At 34.4% G+C, this 20,347-nt stretch overlaps 2 protein-coding genes across 2 annotated transcripts; both read right to left on the bottom strand.

Moving 5' to 3' along the window:
- Positions 1-7,521: 7,521 nt before the first annotated feature.
- On the bottom strand, positions 7,522-11,352 carry LOC122311032 (U-box domain-containing protein 11-like). Its single transcript, XM_043125377.1, has 4 exons — positions 10,898-11,352; positions 9,599-9,715; positions 9,079-9,528; positions 7,522-8,857 (listed from the first exon to the last, which is right to left on the bottom strand). Exons 1-4 carry the CDS (start codon positions 11,225-11,227, stop codon positions 7,787-7,789), a joined length of 1,968 nt encoding a protein of 655 aa, XP_042981311.1. The 5' UTR covers positions 11,228-11,352; the 3' UTR covers positions 7,522-7,786.
- A 6,127-nt stretch (positions 11,353-17,479) lies between these two features.
- Positions 17,480-19,682, bottom strand: LOC122309000 (transcription factor MYB8-like). The gene is made up of 3 exons (XM_043122320.1): positions 19,452-19,682; positions 18,940-19,069; positions 17,480-18,406 (listed from the first exon to the last, which is right to left on the bottom strand). The coding sequence occupies exons 1-3, from the start codon at positions 19,579-19,581 to the stop codon at positions 17,932-17,934; spliced, it is 735 nt and encodes a 244-aa protein (XP_042978254.1). The 5' UTR covers positions 19,582-19,682; the 3' UTR covers positions 17,480-17,931.
- Positions 19,683-20,347: the final 665 nt, after the last annotated feature.

Here is a 20,347-nt window from a genome sequence, read left to right as displayed (position 1 = left end):
TGGTGAGGCCACATCCTTGAAAATAAATAATATATAGAAATTATACAAAATTTCATAACTCTAGGAAAAAAATTGGAGAAAGACATTTCTAAATATATTGAGATCTTAGAAAATTTTAAAGAACATGTAGAGAGTGTAATATTTTTTGGGGAGGCCATTAGATATATTTATTGTGATATTTGTGTCAATCTTTTATATTTCACTCTGTTACTAACTGATCCATGCAGAAATTAAACTGTTTTCGGTGGCTTTGAAGCAACAGCATTTATGGTTAAAATGAAGTGATGCAAACACGTGCAGAGCACATGTTTCTATACGGTGCCATATCAAGTAAATGAGGAAGGGAAGAAGAGCCGTCTGATTAATCCTTGATGTAATCTATGCTTCATATAAATACCTGCTTGTCTGTGTTAGGGTTAACCGAGAGAGAGGGCTTTTGTGTATTGTGGCCGTCAGGGTGATTTTGGGAGTGAATCTGAAAGGGAGAGTTAGGGTTTTGTCGAGGAAGAAGAAAAGCCAATCTTGTGGCTTTTCTTGGCTTGACATTGGTTCATCTTGTACTCTGAAACTTTGGCTTTACAGATTCATCAATAAAGAATGATCTCTGAGGCTGTTCCTGCCGTGGATGTAGGCCATTAGGGCCGAACCACGTAATCTCTGTTTGTATCTTCTTCTTTCTTATTTCCGTGCATATTTTCTTGTTTGTTTGCTTATCTTGTCATCATGTTATCTTGATCTTATTACCTTATCTTCTGTAAATCTCAACTGAGTTTCGACTTTGATCAGTATCTTATCATATTGAGATTCTTGGTTTAGTTTCTGTTTTAAATCTCTATATATATTGTCATATTGAAAAACTGGATTGGATTTCTGTATTGGGGATCCTTGAGATTATATTGTATATTTGGATTTGAATCATAACAAGTGCTATCACGAGCTCAAGTTCTATGGGGACCACGAAATTTGATGTTGAGAAGTTCACGGGGGAAAACGATTTTGGTTTGTGGAGGATTAAGATGAGGGCTCTGCTAGTCCAACAGGGCTTGCAGGATGCCCTCACCAGTGATAAAATGGGCTCTTCCTCGAAAGAGGAAGGGAAGGTGAATGTCCAAAGGGACATTCTCCAAAAGGCCCATAGTGCTCTGATCCTTTCCCTAGGAGACAAGGTATTAAGGGAAGTAGCTAGTGAAGAAACTGCTGCTGGTATCTGGTTAAAGCTTGAACATCTCTATATGACAAAATCCCTAGCAAACAGATTATATAAAAAGACTAGGCTATATACTTTTAAGATGTCTTCTGGAACTTTGATAGGAGAACATCTGGATACCTTTAATAAGATTATATTAGACCTAGCTAATATAGATATTAAGGTGGATGATGAGGATCAAGCAATCCTCTTATTGAGTTCTTTGGACTCCTCATACTGGAACCTTAAGGAGACCATGATGTATGGTATAGATGCAATATCTCTAGATGAAGTGCAATCTGTACTTCATGCTAGATAATTACAAAATCAAGAAAATACCAAACAAGAACATGGCGAGGGTTTGTCTATTAGGGGAAGACCAGAAAAGAGAGGCAAGAAAGGAAAAACAGAAAACAAGAAATATAGGTCTAAGTCTAAAGGAAAACAGTTAAAATGTTTTCTGTGTCACAAAGAAGGACATTTCAAGAGAGATTGTTCTGATAGAAAAACTAAGATAGGATACAAGAACAAAGATGAAGGGGATGCAGCAGTGGTGTTAGATGGGTATGATAGTGTTGAGGTACTAAATATATTTGATATAGGCCATGAAAGTGAGTGGATATTAGATTCAGGTTGTTCTTTCCACATGTGTCCTAATAGGGACTGGTTTGAAAACTTTTCTGAATTGGATGGTGGGCATGTAATTCTAGGGAATAATAAATCCTGTAAAATCATGGGTATTGGGTGTGTAAGACTAAAACTACATGATGGTATGGAGAGACTTTTAAGGAAGGTCAGATTTATACCTGACCTAAAGAGAAATTTAATTTCTCTTGGTATGCTTGATAACTCAGGTTATTCTTTTAAGTCTGAATCAGGGGCCCTTAGAATCACTAAAGGTTCACTTACAATTATGAAAGGGGTTATAAAGAATGACCTTTACACCTTAGTTGGCAAAACAACTGTAGGGGAAGCATCCCCTGTACATAATGAAGTTGAGAAAAAATCTGTGCTATGGCACAGGAGGTTAGGACATGTTAGTCAAAGAGGGCTTTTAGAACTTAAGAAATAGGGTCTGCTGAAAAAGGCAGACCTAGACAATCTACCTTTCTGTGAAGACTGTGTCTATGGAAAGGCTAAAAGGGTTAGTTTTAAAAGGGCAACTCATCTGACTACTCAGACTCTAGATTATGTACATGCTGACCTTTGGGAACCTTCTAGAGTAAGTTCTCATGGTGGAGGGAATTATTTTCTCTCCATCATTGATGATTACTCTAGAAATGTGTGGATTTACATACTTAAACATAAGAGTGACACTTTTGGAAAGTTTAAGGAATGGAAATCCTTAGTTGAAAAACAGGTAGACAGGAAATTAAAAATCTTAAGAACTGATAATGGGTTAGAGTTTCTGTCAACAGAGTTTAATAATTTCTGTCAAAAAGAAGGGATTCTAAGACACAAAACTGTTAGAGAAACACCTCAACAGAATGGTCTAGCTGAAATGATGAACAGGACCATTCTAGAGAGGGTAAGATGTATGTTGTCAAATGCTGGGTTACCTAAAACATTCTGGGCTAAAGCTGCCGCCACAGCTGTCCATTTAATTAATAGGTGTCTATCTTCTGCCATAGACTTTAAAACACCATAAGAAATGTGGACTAGGAAACCTCCCAGGTATGATTACCTTAGAATTTTTGGGTGTACAGCCTATGCACATTCAAAAACTGATAAGTTAGACCCTAAGGCACTAAAATGCATTTTCGTGGGATACCCTGAGGGAGTGAAGGGGTATAAGTTATGGATAGACAAACCTGGTAGAAATAAATGTATAATTAGCAGGGATGTGATCTTTAATGAATCTCAAATGGCTCAGGTACAGAATACAGAAATAGAACAAAGACTTGGAAACACAGAGGGAAATGTACAGGTTGAGGTAGAGAGAGGAAAAACCTCAACTGATAGTAATACTGGGGAAGTCAGTAACTCTGAGGACCCAATTTCAGAGGACTTAGATAAACCAGGTCCTGACTCTTACATGTTAGTAAGAGACAGGAAAAAAAGGACTATAAGATCTCTCATTAGGTATGGTCATGCAGAGCTTACTGCCTTTGCTTTGACTATTGCTGATGAGGTCATTTATCAAGAACCAAGGACTTATAAAGAGGCCATTGCAAGCCAGGATGCCACTAAGTGGATACTTGCTATGCAAGAAGAAATGGAGTCTTTAAATAAAAATAAAACTTGGGATTTAGTTACAAAGCCTGCTGGGGTTAAGTTGGTTGGATCCAAGTGGATCTTTAAAAGGAAAGAAGGCATACCAAGGGTAGAAGGGACTAGGTTTAAGGCAAGATTAGTGGCTAAAGGTTTCACTCAAAGAGAGGGAATAGACTTTAATGAGATATTCTCTCCTGTGGTTAAACATAGTTCCATTAGATTGCTTTTATCCTTTATAGCATATAATGATTTGCACTTAGAACAATTGGATGTAAAAACTGCTTTTTTACATGGAGAATTGGAATAGGTAATTTACATGCAACCCCCTGAGGGGTTTGCAAAAGATATTAACTCTGATCAAGTGTGTTTGCTTAAAAAATCTCTATATGGCTTAAAACAATCACCTAGACAATGGTATATAGGGCCGAACCACGTAATCTCTGTTTGTATCTTCTTCTTTCTTATTTCCGTGCATATTTTCTTGTTTATTTGCTTATCTTGTCATTTTGTTATCTTGATCTTATTACTTTATTTTCTGTAAATCTCAACTGAGTTTCGGCTTTGATCAGTATCTTATCATATTGAGATTCTTGATTTAGTTTCTATTTTAAATCTGTATATATATTGTCATATTGAAAAACTGGATTGGATTTCTGTATTGGGGATCCTTGAGATTATATTGTATATTCGGATTTGAATCATAACATTTATAAAATTATAAATAAAATATAAGGCATATTTTTAATTTTTTAAAAACCTTGCCCCCCCCCCCCCCTAGACATAAGGTAGGTCCGCCATTGACATTTTTGTTCATATATTTCAACCAAAATGAACAATAAATTTGACTTGTTGCAGCTTGTTATATATATATTTAGATTGGAACATCAAAATTTACACCACACTACTGGGTATGATTAAACAATTATTCAAGTTTTTTCTCGAATTGAAAGACTTTATCATGTGATTGATAGAGACACGTGAAATAGATTGATCTATAGTATTTATTAACCCTAGCTTCAATGTTAATAGAAAAACATTTACGTTTATTAATGTGTGTTTATCTCTAATTTACTGTAGACATGTTAATCGTAATTCTTGATTAGCATTAATGGGAATGAACACGTGCGCAATTCAATATATAGCTTGCTTTTAAATATTAATAATGGCGTACCAGGTCCAAAATGATAGTCCGCTGAGCAATTTGGAAGCTTTATAGGTTTTCCAACATGCGACCTTGGACGAAGCTGTGAAAGTTCACTGACCTTTAGTTTTTCAACATGATCTTAGAAAAAAGAGTTTATAGTTTTGCTGCTAGTCGCTGACTACTAATTATGTACTAGTACTGTTGTTCCAGCAGATTGCCCTGGTTCATGACTTCCAGAGAATTAGGTGAAAAGTTCTTTATAAAACAGGAATATTTTAAACATATATCTCCACTATAGTACGTGCTGTGTGCTTTGCTTTTCAACATTGTTCTCTGTTTAATTGGAATCATGATTAATCGCCGGCCACAGAAGTCTGCAATTCCTATTTTTTTAATGACTCTTAACTTCTCCCTCAACTTTATATACGTAGAATCACGACTTAATTACCTATATTCACATTATATTACAAAAAAAAAAAAAAAAAAAAATAGAGAAATAATTATTTATAATTTGATATTTGTGATGAAAATAACCATTTGCAAGAAGAATGACTCATTCTCCTCGTAAATAATCGTCTGTTTTACAAATATCTTGTTGCGAATAATCATTTTTTTTTTTTATATATAGGGAGGACAAATGACAAATAATTGGAATTGGTAATGTATTTTGATTGGTCCTTCATGGGAGGATAATTAAAGCTATTTAATAAGAAATAATTACATAATTTATTCATGAATATGAAGAGAAAAAGATGAAGGGTGTCGAAGCAATTGCAATCGAAAGTACTTGTGTAAGAGATGTAAGAGCTGATCTACGCTTCTTGAATTTTATATTGTAATATATAGATATGTAAGAGATGGTAAACTACTGTGAAAAAAGAAGGAAAAAAATATTGCCGGAGAGGGTGAAAAATACTAAATATGACTTGAGAAAAAAAAGGGCAAAACCCTCAAACGATCACTCTCTCTCTCTCTACCAACACTGTAAAAAATGAACTCAAAATCGATGGAACTTGGTGGCTAAATGACTATTGTATTCTCCTGCGACGACGGACCTTGGTGGGTGATGCCGTTGTACAGTTGTGACGACGAAGAAACTAGTGTCGTGCGGCGGTCCGGAAGTTGCAAGGGGCTCCAAATTTCAACAAAGATAGAATGCAGGACTCTAATTCTATTCGTTGTGATGACTCTTATAACTTTTGTATAGAATTACTGACATGACAAGATCTAATTGAAAGCTGTTAAAGGCTTGGTAACGGACGGACTGTTCCCAAGCGTTTTTGTTTTGACAACCTCATCTCATACTAATATCATTCACATGATTGTGCAACTTTTTAACCTATTTTTCTTCAGCTTAGATCAGCCATGACACCATCGGTACACTTGAAACACATTTTTAGTTATATTCAAATAAAGAGGCTCCAGCTTTTTGAATGAGTTGATTTTTAATCCTAATCCTACTTTCTCCTCGAAAAGCTCCCCTCTCTCTCTCTCTCACAGGCCAACAACTAATACTGTTTGGCCAATAAAATTTTTCATCTCAAACATAAAATTCTATCTCATCATTACAATTTTTTTAAATCTCCATACAAAATATAATAAACAATTCAATTTTTTTTTTAATTTTTTTAAATTCTAAAATAATAATAATATTAAAATATAATATTTTAATATTTAATCTTAAAACTCAAAATTTTCATTTAAAAATTCTCAGTGGTCAAGCGGAACTGCCACAATATACTTTTAGCTTACAGAATTAAGTAAGGGTTGATAAAGAAGTTGAGTCTTTGTTTAGAAACTGATCGTATCATACCTCTCGTTTGTTTATACAAAAGAGATAAAGTAGTATAGAAATTAAAAATATAATATAATATTATTAAAATATAATATTTTAATTTTTTTTTATTTTAAAATTTAAAAATATTGAATTTTTTATTATACTTTATATAAAAATTATAATAATAAGATAAAATAAAATAAAATGGGATAGTTTTAATATATATAACCAAAGGAAAAATATAATTGCAAACATAATTATGCACTAATTTATGTATTAATGTGATGTGATTAGTCAAAAAGTAGATTTTATTAAAAATAATGTTAATTTAAATTTTAAATATAAATAAATCAATATTAATACATAAATTAATACGTGACTGTGCTTATACGTAGCAAAACACATGACCAAATTAAGCTTTCGTGAAGAAAAGTTTTTTAAGTGTGAACTGATGCCGCTCATTCAAACTGTACGTAAAAGCGGCACAACAGAGTCAAATGAGTACGAATGGTGTTGGACAGCCCGAGACATTTGAAGGATCTGTATTGGGTGGGGTTAGATCTGGAGATAAGGGAAAATGCTGGGAGTTCAGCTGGAGCTTCTTGCTCCAATTTTTTGTGTTTTAGTTTTTTATTTAGTGATTAAGAAAATATTATTTACTAATATTACAATTTTTTAATTTTTTTATTTTTAAAAATATTTAAAAAATGATGTGAAAAAATACAAAAAATAAAAAATAAAAATCGCCTAGGAGAAGCCGCAGCGGTTGGCGTAGCACGTCCCCGGAGATAACTAGTATTTGATGTCATGTTTGAAGTGCACTTGGTCCAAAATTGAGATCCAATGAAGGGTACTTAGAGGACATTCGCGGTCAGCCGGCGGTGTTTTGATTGAGCATGCATGGGTAGTATAGGACAAAAATTGAAGTTTTGATAGTTCGAAATGCAAAGCGAAAAATATGTGATAGCTTATGTTTAAAGAGACTACTCAGCGTCCTTGAAATTCCACATTCAAAGACACCAGTATACCCTTGCCATGAATCAATAACAATATCAAATTCGTTTCAGATTGCTTTTGCTTAATTATTCCTAATCAAGACTTTAATCACTTTTCGACCATTATGAAAGAGTCACATAAATCTGCAATTTTAGTCACTCTACAACCATTATCAGAAGTGATCCAAATCTGCAAATTTCCAAATGAAAACAAACGATCAAATACAAAAAGTGTAATTTCAAAGGAATTATCCTGTGAAAAACATCAATTCGTATCAAATGAATTCTTTACACACTCGTACACAAGGGAATAAATACACAGAGGCAATGAGACAGTCATTATTATCTCAAAGCCCCTATTCTCAGTTTCCACTCCTGAAAAGAAATATGCGTATGTAACAACGTTCAATCTGTTAAATAATTGGAAGCAATGAAACAAATGAAAATTTCTTTAGGCACAACTATCCCTATTAGATCTGTTGTAACTTTCGGAGATGCTCCAACAATGAAGTAGCCTTCCGTTTGGCCCTCTCCGTGCCACTCGTAGCAACCTCTGTCAAGGGGATGACAGCACCAAGCCTACTTATGCAGGCAAGATTGTCAGTATCTCTCTTGCACAAGGCAAGCAAAATTGCAGCCGCATTTTCTTTGTTGCGAGGTAGACCTGTTCTCAAAAGATCTATCAAAATGGGAATAGTGCTAGCCCTTACAATAGCAACCTTTGCCTCTTGGTGGCTAGCAAGAACTGACATTATAGTTAGAGCTTCATCAACCATACAAATGCTTGAATCTGTAAGCATCTTCAATAATGCTGTGATGATTCCTGCCCTCACGGCCCTGCCTTTGTTCCCCTGGTAAATGCACAAATTGAACAATGCCGTTGCTGCGTCCTTCTTCCCTCTAGAGCTACCAGTTTGTAGCAATTCCACCAAAGCTGGGATCGCACCTGATGCACCTATTATTATTTTGTTCTCATCTGCAAGAGCCAAGCTAAAAAGAGTAGCGGCTGCATTCTCTTTCGCTTCCATGCTTCCATTTCTAAGGACTTGTACAATTGAAGGAACAGCTCCGGCGAGCATTATAAGACCCTTATTGTTTTCAAATATAGAGAGGTTAAGAATGGAAGTAACTGCATTTTCTTGTGTTAACACGTCTTCTGTTGTTAAAAGGTTGACCAGGATTGGAATTGCTCCAGATTCTGCAATTAGTACTCTGTTATCTGTGCTTCTTTTGGACAGTGATCTTATTTCAGCTGCAGCTGCTCTACGCTCCTCAGTGGACTGGCTAGAGAGCTTGCAGACTAGAGCTTGAATGGCTGCTATGTCCCCACTAACATCGCGAAATGATCCATCACTCTTTTTAATCTTCCCATTTGTTAGTCCAGTTGGCTGCTCAATATTGTGGTCAATACACCACTGAGTTATTAAACTTCTCAGAACATAATTAGGAGTAAGTGTAAAATTTTCAAGCTTCTGCCGAGTTTTTGGACATGTTGCATTCCCAGAATCTATCCATCTCTGTATGAAAGCTCTCTCATACGTCTGCGGAATCCAGAGAAAGACATATCAGGAGGCAGATATAAGAAAGATGACTTAGTTATATAAATTCAGCCAATCTCCTCTAAAACTTTATATATATATATATATAGAGAGAGAGAGAGAGAGAGAGAGAGAGAGAGAGAGAGAGAGAGAGAGAGAGAGAGAGAGAGAGTAATCTATTCTAAACGAGTATGTGTTGGAAAGGCATTTGATGTGAATCATGCCTGTCCGGTAGCCACAATAACTGGATCCCTCATGAGTTCCAAAGATATAGGGCAAAGAAAATCTTCAGGAATTACAACTGGATCAGGCTTCTTGATAAGCTCTAAATTGTTAGTAGCCAAATCGTCTTGTCCATCAGCTTCATCGTTATTTGCTAGAAAGCCCTCAGAAGGATCAGAAGAGTTTCTGAACCTTTCAGATTTCTGATGTATCAGTTTCACGTGACGTCTTTTGGAACCATTACCTTCAGGAATAGCATCTAGCTTTGTCATAACATCGTCATCAATACTACCACTCTTCTGAATATGTAAACTTTCAATCACCCTGTCAACTGATTGCCCCTGATAAATTTCTTCATCCAGCATCTGGGCTAAGGCCAGAGATAACATTTTGGAATTTGAAGATCCGTATCTTTCTGTGGCTCTTCTCAGCTGTGATCGCACCAGTTCCACCTAGTGAAAGGAAAAATATGAAGTGCAAGTCTAGTTGATAAAAAAGCACCATATATTTTTCAACTCCTACCTGTTCTTGAACTTCCTCTGAGATGCCAAAATGATCATAAGGTATGCTGCTTAATGTGTTCTCCAATTTCCATGTCACACATTGAAATTGGGAGGAAATTCTCCTGGCAGCTCCATCCTTAAATCATGATATACCAAAGTTCAGAGAGGTACCTTGACATTCTCTCAAGGATACACGTGAGAGCAATACAGTCTTAGCAAGAGTAATGGTTTATTTGCATGACAAATGAAGCATCATCCCCTTTTCAATGAAAACTACTCACTATAAGATAAGTAAGTATTTTATTCCCATTACAGTAAAATACACAGAATTAGCATATGTCCAATAAATTCCTCTTTTGTCTATCCAAATCAATTCAACACCCAGTCAATAAACACTACATCAGTAACAGCCGCCAGACCAAGATTTAACAATTCCTTTTCATCCGATCATTTTATTTCAACACATTCGCCTGGTTTATGTGCCTCACTTGTTGATTCTAACCCAGCCACTGACCTGCAGACGGCGGCCAGCTAGAAATTTCATGTTATATAGCTTAACGTCAGCAGGACCAACAACACTTCTTCGAAGGATTTTGAATTTCCCCTGGTACCTAACAATATTTTCTTATTCGAAGGATTTTGAATTTGCCCTGGTACCTAACAATACTTTCTTATAGAATTTTCCCCAAAATTAGAAATGATTAAATAGTTTCTACTTTTTTTCCTTGATCGAGTACAGACACAATCAATTTTGTCCTAGTCCAGGTTGCCACTCTGAAACCCAGACAATAATTAGTGGTTCCAAAAAATGCGTGACAACTACGTAAACCAACAGTCATGAGTGTTATCTTTAGCTCAGGAGAGTGTGATCCATAAGATCCAAAAACATGGTTTCATCTAAACAATTAAAAGGCACGACAAAAATAATCTTAACAACAGAAAAAGTAGAACTCAGAATATGCAACTGTGCAAGTAACTTGTTATCAATCCAAAACTATTTTTTCCCAGAGGATCGTGCGGATACCAATCACATTATTACTTTCACAAGCTACATTTTTTTTTTTTTTCAGCATGGCATAGATCCACGTATCCCAGAACGAAACTTACAGCAATGATTCGTTCGGCTACCGATGAAATGTAGGAAAGTCAAACAAACAAAAATTCAGAACACGAGATTCCACATCGACCGAACACACTATCATCATCCGAACTACATTCCCAAGTTTCCGAATTTCAATTTTATACTGCTATAACAACTTTCCGAGCAACCAAACAGATGTTTTTTAAAAAAAGAACACAAATAAGAAATTGAACTCACGGAAGAGCTACTGGAGCGGAAGTTTCCAGCGAGCAACAAAAGGTGCTTGGTGACCCGGAGAGCCACCACCAGATCTGATAACCACGAAGAGGAGGCGGAAGAAGAAGTCGACGCATCCAACGGCGGAGAAAGGCCGCCGGCTCCGTCGAATTCCCTGATCTCCTCGAGCAAATGCGTGAGCAACGCGATCCGACGGACCAGATCGGTACAGTCCTTCCTGAACAGTAACAATGCATCGTCGTCTGCAATGCCGGAAGCGGCGGGCCCAGCAGTTAAGACGTCACGCAAGAGGTCGAGGAGTACCACGCCGGAGATCCCGCTGCCGGCCATATTAAAGACAAGTGCGGCGCAGGTGACTGGAATCGGAACCTCCCAGTACTACCTGTTTTTGGCGTGCGACTGAGAGATGGGACACGTTCTTGCACGTTTGCGGTCTCACTCTTATGGCTCTCTACAGTCTACGCTTGTTTTAAGATAGAGAGTGAGCTACACGGATAAAGAGAGCGAGTGAACGTCAGTTGATGAGGACAGCGAGATTCTCGGGGAAGAAAACAAAAAAATACAGTTGGATTTTAGGGAATCTTATGAATTGTATTACAACGAACTTAATTTTCTTTGGATTCAGAAGTTAAAAACAACCGAAAGGAGAAAATAATAATAATATTTATAATATTTTTGGCTGTTAAGTCCTTTGTCGGGCTGTAAAATCAATATTGAATTATCTATTTAATTTATATTAATTGTTTTCTACATTTGGTAACGGTGCTCACGCAACCTACAAATCTGCATTTTATTTTTAGTTATTATATTGACAATTAAGTATATTTTATATATCATACTATAATCTCACTTACATTTTTTTATATAATATGTGTTATATTTATCATCATTGAATGATCTTTTATTATATGATTCTTTATCATCTAATAGTGATAAATGTATCACGTATTATATACTTTGATGGTAGTGTAGTGTATAATATTACTCTTATAATTAAAGTCCCATTTAGATATAAGAAGTATTTTATCTCATTTCATTATTATAATTTTCTTAAATTTTCACACAAAATATAATAAACAATTCAACTTTTTCAAAAGTCAAAATAATAATAATACTAAAAAATAATATTTTAACAATATTTTATTCAATTTTTAATTTTTATCTAAAATCATTTCATTATTCAAATTGCACAACTATTTTTCAGCTTAGCAATGATCTTTCCAATGAAAAATAAATAAAAAAATAGAGTCTACTAAACAAAACAAAAAAGTAATATTAGATACATTCATGGATTGTGTAAGCGTAACATATTCATTTTTTTCTAAAAATAGGGTTTATCGTTAAAAAAAATAATTCATATAAATCTTATATTTAATGATTTAAAATAAAAAAATAAATATACACACTTGCACATTGCAAATATCATTTTTTTTTAAAGGAATATATTATGCAATTACTACGTAAATAATTATGCACATCCATTTTTATTTTATAGTCGCATCGTGTTGACTCCTTCAATGTGCTATTTTCATGGTAGTACCTTATCAATAAACACGAAGAACCTAAACAATTCGATACGAACAGAAGATTTATTAAGAGAAAAATTAATTAATTAGCTTTGTGGATGGTGGAAGTTATCTTCTTTGATAAAAGAGAAGTACTACGACTACGTATATGTACAATTTCATGTACAATATTTTATGTGCTTGAGTAGTGTCAGTCCATTTTATCAAATTTTTTTAATACAATTTCTAAATTTTAATATTTTCACAATTTTAATAACTGACACGATTGATTATGTGCATACGTATTAATTAATCAGTGAATAGACGATCATATATTAAGTGCATGTAATTAGATACTTTAGGTCTTTTTTTTTTTTTTTTTTTTTTTTTTATGTGACACTTTAGGTACGTCTTGATTCTTGACCTCTTCTTCACTTTGGGTCTTGATTCAAAGTTCGATTTCAATTATGTATATACCTTAAGCTATTTTCTATTCCAATAACAAGATGCAAATCAAATAAATTAATATTTTCCTATCATTTTCGTCCTCAAATAAATTAAATCGCTCGTCTTCCAATGATCGATAGAAGTCAGACCAAATTAGCCTAAGATTAAGGAATGTATCGTTGGATGCATGCACCTAGCCTTTTTCAAATTTGTATCCATAAATAACTCTCAAGAATCTCTTCTCTTAACTAGCAAGAAACATGAAATTAAAAACAATAACATAAATTTCATTTTAAGATGGGGTATTATCATATATTGGTTTTGCAATCAAAACATCTTTCGGACTTTAGAGACCGAATCAAAGGGGACTAGCCAGCTAAGTAGCTAGGGATTACCTTAACTTTTTCACTTAAAAGATAATTATACATAAATTAATGAGTAATGCTAGTTCAATATTGTTTTAGGGTAAGCAAATCTTGCCTATTCACTTTTAAAAAAACATAGATCACCGTTAATATGTGATTTTTTTTTCTATGTAAATTATAAATCTTTCCAATTGTTTATAGAAATTTAATTGCATAAGGCCGGTTTGCACACCCTGTAACTATATAAATCATTACCCTTTCTTTCATAATCCAAAAATTAAAAAGGATAAGGATTTCTTCAAAGAGCAATGCTACATACAGTCACTTTTGCGTACTCCCTGCGCACTCCACTGATATGATTGGCTGGATTAATTTTTTTTTTATATCCAACCAATCATATCACTGGAGTGCACAAACGAGTGCACAAAAAGGACTGCACATAGAATTTTTGTTCTTTCAAATACAAGGATAACGATAGATACATTTCTAGGCAAGGAGTTTTCTGTAAATGTACATTAGGTAATTCAAGGGACAAATACCTAGTTCATTGATCCTGAGAATTAATTATTTGCACACAAGAGAATTTGTCAAACTTTAGACTTGAAGGAATCATATCAACAAGACTAAGATTTTTACCATTTAAACCAATCCAAACTCACTTTTTTCAAAAAGAAAGTGGAGCTGGCATATTATAAGATTGTACAAATCAGTTTGATGCCACATACAACCTTCATATAATAGTACTCAATTTGAGATATTATATAAACCTCATTATATATAAGTTGTTCATGCAATATTTGGAGATACAATTAATGTTGTTGATATGTTTTTGGCATTGTCAACGTAGTACTTAATTACTTTCATGTTCATTATATATAATTATAATGAACCTGTACAATATCGATCGGCATTACATGTGATCTGGATGTAAACTAGACGATCGCGCACGAGAGACGTACTGGATTCAACAACCGGAATTGTTTGTCCGCTACTTATCATCTTGGACGGCAATTATTGGCATTATATATTCACTTTTTCATGATGACTTGGATCGGAGGATGTCCATTAATAAAACATCCAACCACATCATATTCATCATGACAAACCAGGCCGCCAAACCAACATTAATATGATTGATGAGAAGTCTTTTTTAGAAATATAGGTTTTTTTTAATGTTTTATTTAACTCAAGCCTCTTTTATATATTTATTTAGTTTTATTCTAAATATTGTTACTATATGTGCATCAAAATTCTTTTAATTCAGTCCTTTAGAAAAAACTTAAATTTAAAAAAAAAAATAAAGAAGTATTGGTTTCATCTATTTTGTAAGAGAAATACTTTAGACACAAAGGGATTACACAAAAATAAATCTACAAATTGACGTAGCTTGATGCAGTACATCAGATTATAAAGTTATTTTTAGTACTGTAAAGTAGATCTAACGGATCATATGAAACTACTTCAGTTTGTAAATTTACTTTTATATAATTTTTTTGTATAATTTATTTGTATGTGTATGTAGCAGTTCTCGATCTTTTTGTAAACTATTCGAAGTGATAGATGAAATGGTTTCACTTTTATGGCCTTCAACTGATCCATCAGGTAATCAGTTGGAATCAACGTGAAATCGGTTAGAATTGATCTAAATCAGTGAATTGAAGCAGTTTTTAAATAAACCAAAACTGTTCAGTTTCCAAATAATTCAAATTGAGTCAGCCTGAATCAAATTGTTTTTGGAGCCTTGTTTGAAGACAATGTTATTGCCTTCAAAGCCACAAGGTCACCCCCTAATACTCGTAATGTAACATAAAATTTGAAGGCGTGGCAGAGAATATTTGTCATGTTGAAAATGCATGATCTCTCCTTCACATGAAATGCAACTCATCTTACCAGATTGTGGTAAAATCCCAAAACCGGGAAACATTACATGAGATGCATGTGGGATTCGCATGTGGGCCTCGTCTTGCTGCATGTGGGAGATGGGGGCAGGCTGCTCTTCGGGCTCAATGGATGAAATGGTTCAGATTGGGTCATCAACTTGTACGAGATGGTTGGCCCATGGTTTCTGCATCGCAAAGCTTTCCGACCAATTTTTTTTTTTTTTTCTTGCTTGTTAAATTGGTATTTAGGTAGGCTGATGAAAAAAATATGGAGTTTGTAAAAATTAAATGCAAATCATATCAGTTGAATAGATACTTTTGTGAAATTTCTTAACACGCCTTCAAAATTCACTTTAATTAATGGTTCTGACATCATATTAAAATCACCTTTAATGAAGAGTTAAATTTAATTATATAATATTAACACCACTTAATTAAGAAAAAGTAAAGCTAGATACCGTCTTTTTAAAGTATGCAGATCACGTGTATTTTCTTTAAAAGAAAAGTAAAGCTTATTATTAAAAAAATTATTTTTTTATGTAAATATTATATTTATCAATTTTTTTAAAAGAAGCGTGCGAGACTTACATATTATAAAATTGTAAATTTGGAACCAACATGACAAAATTATTTTTTTAATAATAGACTTTATTTTTTTTTAAATGAAGTACACAAGAGTTACACATCTTAAGACTATATCTAGCATTACTTCTACTTAATTAGGGCAGCAAGACGCAAGGCAAACCTTCTACTTATGGTCGAGCACTACAACAAATTTAACTTTTAGGGATGAAATTTTATTTTCATCTTAAAATGTGATCTTTTGGGACAAAAGCCCATCAAAAGTTCAAGCTAAGTCAATATATATAAGTTAGAATGAGCACTGATCACAAATTTCTTCTTCCCTACAACAAAACATGAATTGTCAAGTAGTAGTACTGGTGTATCTGTGCATGATGATGTCCATGCACCTACTTACGTCCCAGTGCTATAAAGTTCACCTGCTTACAATATGAATTTTGCAACTAGATTTCCTTATAATTAATGCCCCCATCACCATTATTAATAGGAGTACTACTCAAAAAAATCTGGGAGCTGTATGTAATATGCTAGCTGCATGTACGTATATCCTGCATGTATATATAAGAACACCAAACGGCCATTATAATTACATACGTGTAATTGGTGGAAGACTTTTAGGTGAGAAAACATGGTGCATGAGAGCAGATCTCTATGATCAACATATTATCAGTCGGTATGTATATATGCAACTGCCACTCCTAGAAACGTACAATAATATCGATGGTAAGCCGGAATATTCTAGTACGTACGTAGTTAGGTAATTTCCCTCATCTCCAAGGCAACTGCCTATATATTGACAAATTTCCGGCCCACACATTCATATACAACTCCCAATTTAAGGCCGGGGTTGCAGTTGCTTGTATGAAATACATCTTTAAATACACACATACACACAATAATATATAAGTCCTACTTACTTTTAAGGCAGTGTAGCATGCTTGTTCATTTTTTCAAGAATTAATATTCCAGGGCAGAAAAAATCATGTGGGCTGACATCCCAAAATCTTTCCAAAACATTCAGTCCAATGAATCATGTTAAAAGAAAAAACAGGAAAATAAAGTTGGAACGATTGAAGTAATTTCTTTTGGGAAATAGACTATTACATGGATCAAGATATCAGTGGCCGGCCACCGTAAGACTAGTGGTTTCATGAGTTGGTGCGCAATCCTTTGACAGGACTGCTTACGTCGTTTCAGCTGCAGCATGTCATGAGTGACAATTGCAGACTTCATATATAGTAGATAGAACTACATGACCGATTTTGAATCATAAGTTCATGTACAGGTTGAGTAAGATCTCAGACTCTACAATTTAGGGTAGAATTAAAGAGCAATTACTGCTGCAGCATGTAGACATGAACTCTTATAGTAGCTCTTGAGTTGAGGGTCAAATTGAATTAAAAAATAAAAAATGGTGGAGCTGATGGATTTTGGAAATCACCAAAAGGATAAATATATATTCTGTTCAAATTATTTTTCCTATGGCAAAAAGAGATGAGGATATTTGAGGTCCATGAGAGTACTATGACAAGCTCGAGGTCATGTTATCAGCTTTCAGTGGCGTGCTTTTGTAATTGCTTATCTAATATTAATTGTATTGTGTTTGTATAAAATTTGTACTTGAATACTATGGTATATACTACACTGATCACTAGCTAGATCAATGAATATCAGTACTCTTCTATCGGCCTGCATGTTGTGATTACCTTGTTTCCATCACGTCCAATCATTTCATTTAAGTTATAGATCAGTGCATGATAAAAGGAGCTAGAAGCCCCATCCACAGTAGTGGCCGGAATCAGATAATCAAAGTCATAAAATTAATGCAGATACATGAGATATAATACATAAGTTAAATGGCTCATGTACATATAATTATTACACCGACGAACACATACAAAAATATTATTTATTATTAATTACCCCGTGTCGACCTATGTGCACGACAATCATTTGCGCTGCAGGCTGAAAATTATGGGACGGATTTGTTAAGAGTATTGGAAGAGATCATGAATTATATGCCTGCAGCTAGCTCGCTGCGCTTCGTCGATCATTCTTAATGGGGCTGTCTCTGATCATTTCAGGTGCTTAATTCGCAGCTGCCATGTATCTTTGTTTGCTGGCCTTTCCAGCCAAATGCTTCGCGTTATATATGCATGGCGCCTCTTTCTAAAGAATTGGTTTCGAAGTGAAACCATAAATCGTATTTGAAATCCCAAGTACTTGAAAGCTTTGACAGAAAAGAATGGGATGGATTATTGAAATAGAAGAAGCGTAGGAGAGGGACTGAAGTGAAGATCTTCTTGATCTGGCTCTGATGCGTTAGACTCATGATTATGTTTTTGTCTCTCTTCGACATCATGATCAATAAGTACTGGAGTAAAAGGAATGCTGGTTGTCAGATCAAGGTTTAAATCCGGCAAGCTACACGAATTATCATCCTCCAACAAGCAACTTCCAGCGTCGGATACTTGATCAAAAATATTATCATTGATGTCGAAGCCTCGGGATTTCGTGACAGGTGGCTCAGCAACACATGATTTCAAACCAGATAATTTTGCATCAGAAGATGTACTGATCAGGTTTTGAGGGCGAGGCAGATTTTGGCTCAAGCGATGATTGTTTGGATCAATTCCCATGTTTATCAGCTTTCTTCTTATGTGAGAGTTCCAGTAGTTCTTTACTTCATTGTCTGTACGTCCCGGCAATCTTCCAGCTATAAGCGACCACCTGATCAAAACATTTTACCACCATTCAAACCCATGATTCAATCATGTGTGTGTATATATATATAACTCGTAGAAGATGGTTATATTTTTGGAATAATAAAAATAGTAATTAGTAGCATGAGAAAGTTTTTTTCCTCGTTCTTTTTCTTGTCAGAAAATAGTGTACAAGTTTTTTTACACGTTACGTACTTCTGCAGGACTGCAATGTCTATATGGTGCAATATTTGCGTCAATTATGAAAAACTTATTTAATGTATAATATAACCCTCAATTTGGTGTAATTCTAAGGTAATTTTTTTTTAAATATGTTTTAAACATAATTAAATATTTTAAAAAATAAAAAATATCAATATATTAATATATTTTTTTTTATATAGTAAGAAAAAAAATAAAAATAAAAATAAAAACTAAATGTATGAGGGTTGAAAATGAAGAGGGATACTATCATTATGATCCATTATGAAAAGCCGAAAAGAGCAGAAATCGAAACAAAATTGGGCCGTATGAAGACAAAGTAGAAGATCTGTATCGCACCGGTTGCCTAGGAGTGCATGAAGCTTGATGATAAGATCTTCTTCATCTTCAGCAAAGTTACCTCTTTTAAGGTCTGGCCGTAAGTAGTTTATCCATCTCAGCCTGCAACTTTTACCGCAGCGAAGGAGGCCTGATCAACATGAATTATACGGAGATTAACTCGACAGTCAAGACCTTGAATATGTGCATATATTTGATGAAAAATACCCATATAATTAATTAATTGTTCATTTCGCTCTCTCTCTAACGACGAAGTACGGGACATCTAAATTTAGATTTTCATTAAACAAAGAAACAGAGAAGTACTGGACCGCGCTTCATGCTCATGAACGGTTCAGAATATTTTAATCTAAGATTCGTACGAGATGAATTTAATTAGTTTGCTGCAGCTACGAGAAATAACAAATTAAAGGCCGGGGGAGGAAGTTCTTGTTTTTGTAATACATATATATAATGTATATATATTTGCTGTACGTACGTGAGCTGTTAATCGATATGGCTGGGAAACATACCTGCAGCCTGAGGGAGGGTACGCCAGCATCCTTCACCATGTTTTCGAATGTAATCTATGAGCTTCTGGTCTTCTTGCTTGGACCAGGCTCCTTTATTTGTGTCTTGCTTATCACAGCAAGGCTTCCTCATTATACAGAAGCCCTTTTGCTTCACAAGCAGCAGCTTGGAAGAGAAATGACGTTAAAAAATTCTGAGAGAGAGAGAGAGAGCCCAAGAACATTGTGGCTGGGGATGAGAAACGCAAGTATATAGGGTGGTAGTGTGCATAGAAAACAAAGTTGACTTTGACCGGTGGTTTGCCCATGCGTGAACGAACATACATGCACTTGGCCGAGAGAGAATATCATATCATGCACGGGACAGTACTTTGACATTAATATTGTTGTATAAGCCTCGTAGGTTAGTTGCCCCGCCCCCACTTTTATATATATATATACACACAAAACTTTTTGTGATTTATATGATTACCTAATAATTGAAGAAATTTAGAAGCCTAATTCATCTTATAAAATTAATTAAAAAAAAGATTTGTTTTAATCTTATAAACATGTCTAAACTCTTATTCATAAATAATGTGAAATTTATTATTTAATACTCTCTCTCACGTACAGACTCTGATATTATGAAAAAATTTATGGGTCTAACTCATCTTATAAAACCGGTTCAAAGAAAAAGATTTGCTCCAACTTTATAAACATGTCCAAAACCTTATCTACAAAAAATGTAAAATTTAATATTTCTCAATAATAATTAATACTACTACTCCTTATCCCTCGTTAATTAGTAATTAATTGTTACAAATTAAACAGGGTGAACAGGGACTATTACGGTTTGTCCTCTTTTTTTTTTTTTTTTTTTTTTTTTTTTTTTTTTTTTTTTGTGTCGGTGTTATCTC

This window comes from Carya illinoinensis, chromosome 5, assembly GCF_018687715.1.
Source record: "Carya illinoinensis cultivar Pawnee chromosome 5, C.illinoinensisPawnee_v1, whole genome shotgun sequence".
NCBI lineage: Eukaryota > Viridiplantae > Streptophyta > Magnoliopsida > Fagales > Juglandaceae > Carya > Carya illinoinensis.
Note: the sequence above shows the minus strand (reverse complement) of the source record. Positions and strands in the feature narration are given on the sequence as shown.

Excerpts from the sequence above, each read along its gene's own strand:
- LOC122311032 (XM_043125377.1), bottom strand. The coding sequence starts at position 11,227 with ATGGCCGGCAGCGGGATCTCCGGCGTGGTACTCCTCGACCTCTTGCGT. Across the intron at positions 9,716-10,897 it reads TCCGCTCCAGTAGCTCTTCC|GATGGAGCTGCCAGGAGAAT; the intron begins GTGAGTTCAATT and ends TCATGATTTAAG. Across the intron at positions 9,529-9,598 it reads CAGAGGAAGTTCAAGAACAG|GTGGAACTGGTGCGATCACA; the intron begins GTAGGAGTTGAA and ends TCCTTTCACTAG.
- LOC122309000 (XM_043122320.1), bottom strand. The coding sequence starts at position 19,581 with ATGAGGAAGCCTTGCTGTGATAAGCAAGACACAAATAAAGGAGCCTGG. Across the intron at positions 19,070-19,451 it reads TACCCTCCCTCAGGCTGCAG|GCCTCCTTCGCTGCGGTAAA; the intron begins GTATGTTTCCCA and ends CATGTTGATCAG. Across the intron at positions 18,407-18,939 it reads CATGCACTCCTAGGCAACCG|GTGGTCGCTTATAGCTGGAA; the intron begins GTGCGATACAGA and ends TGTTTTGATCAG.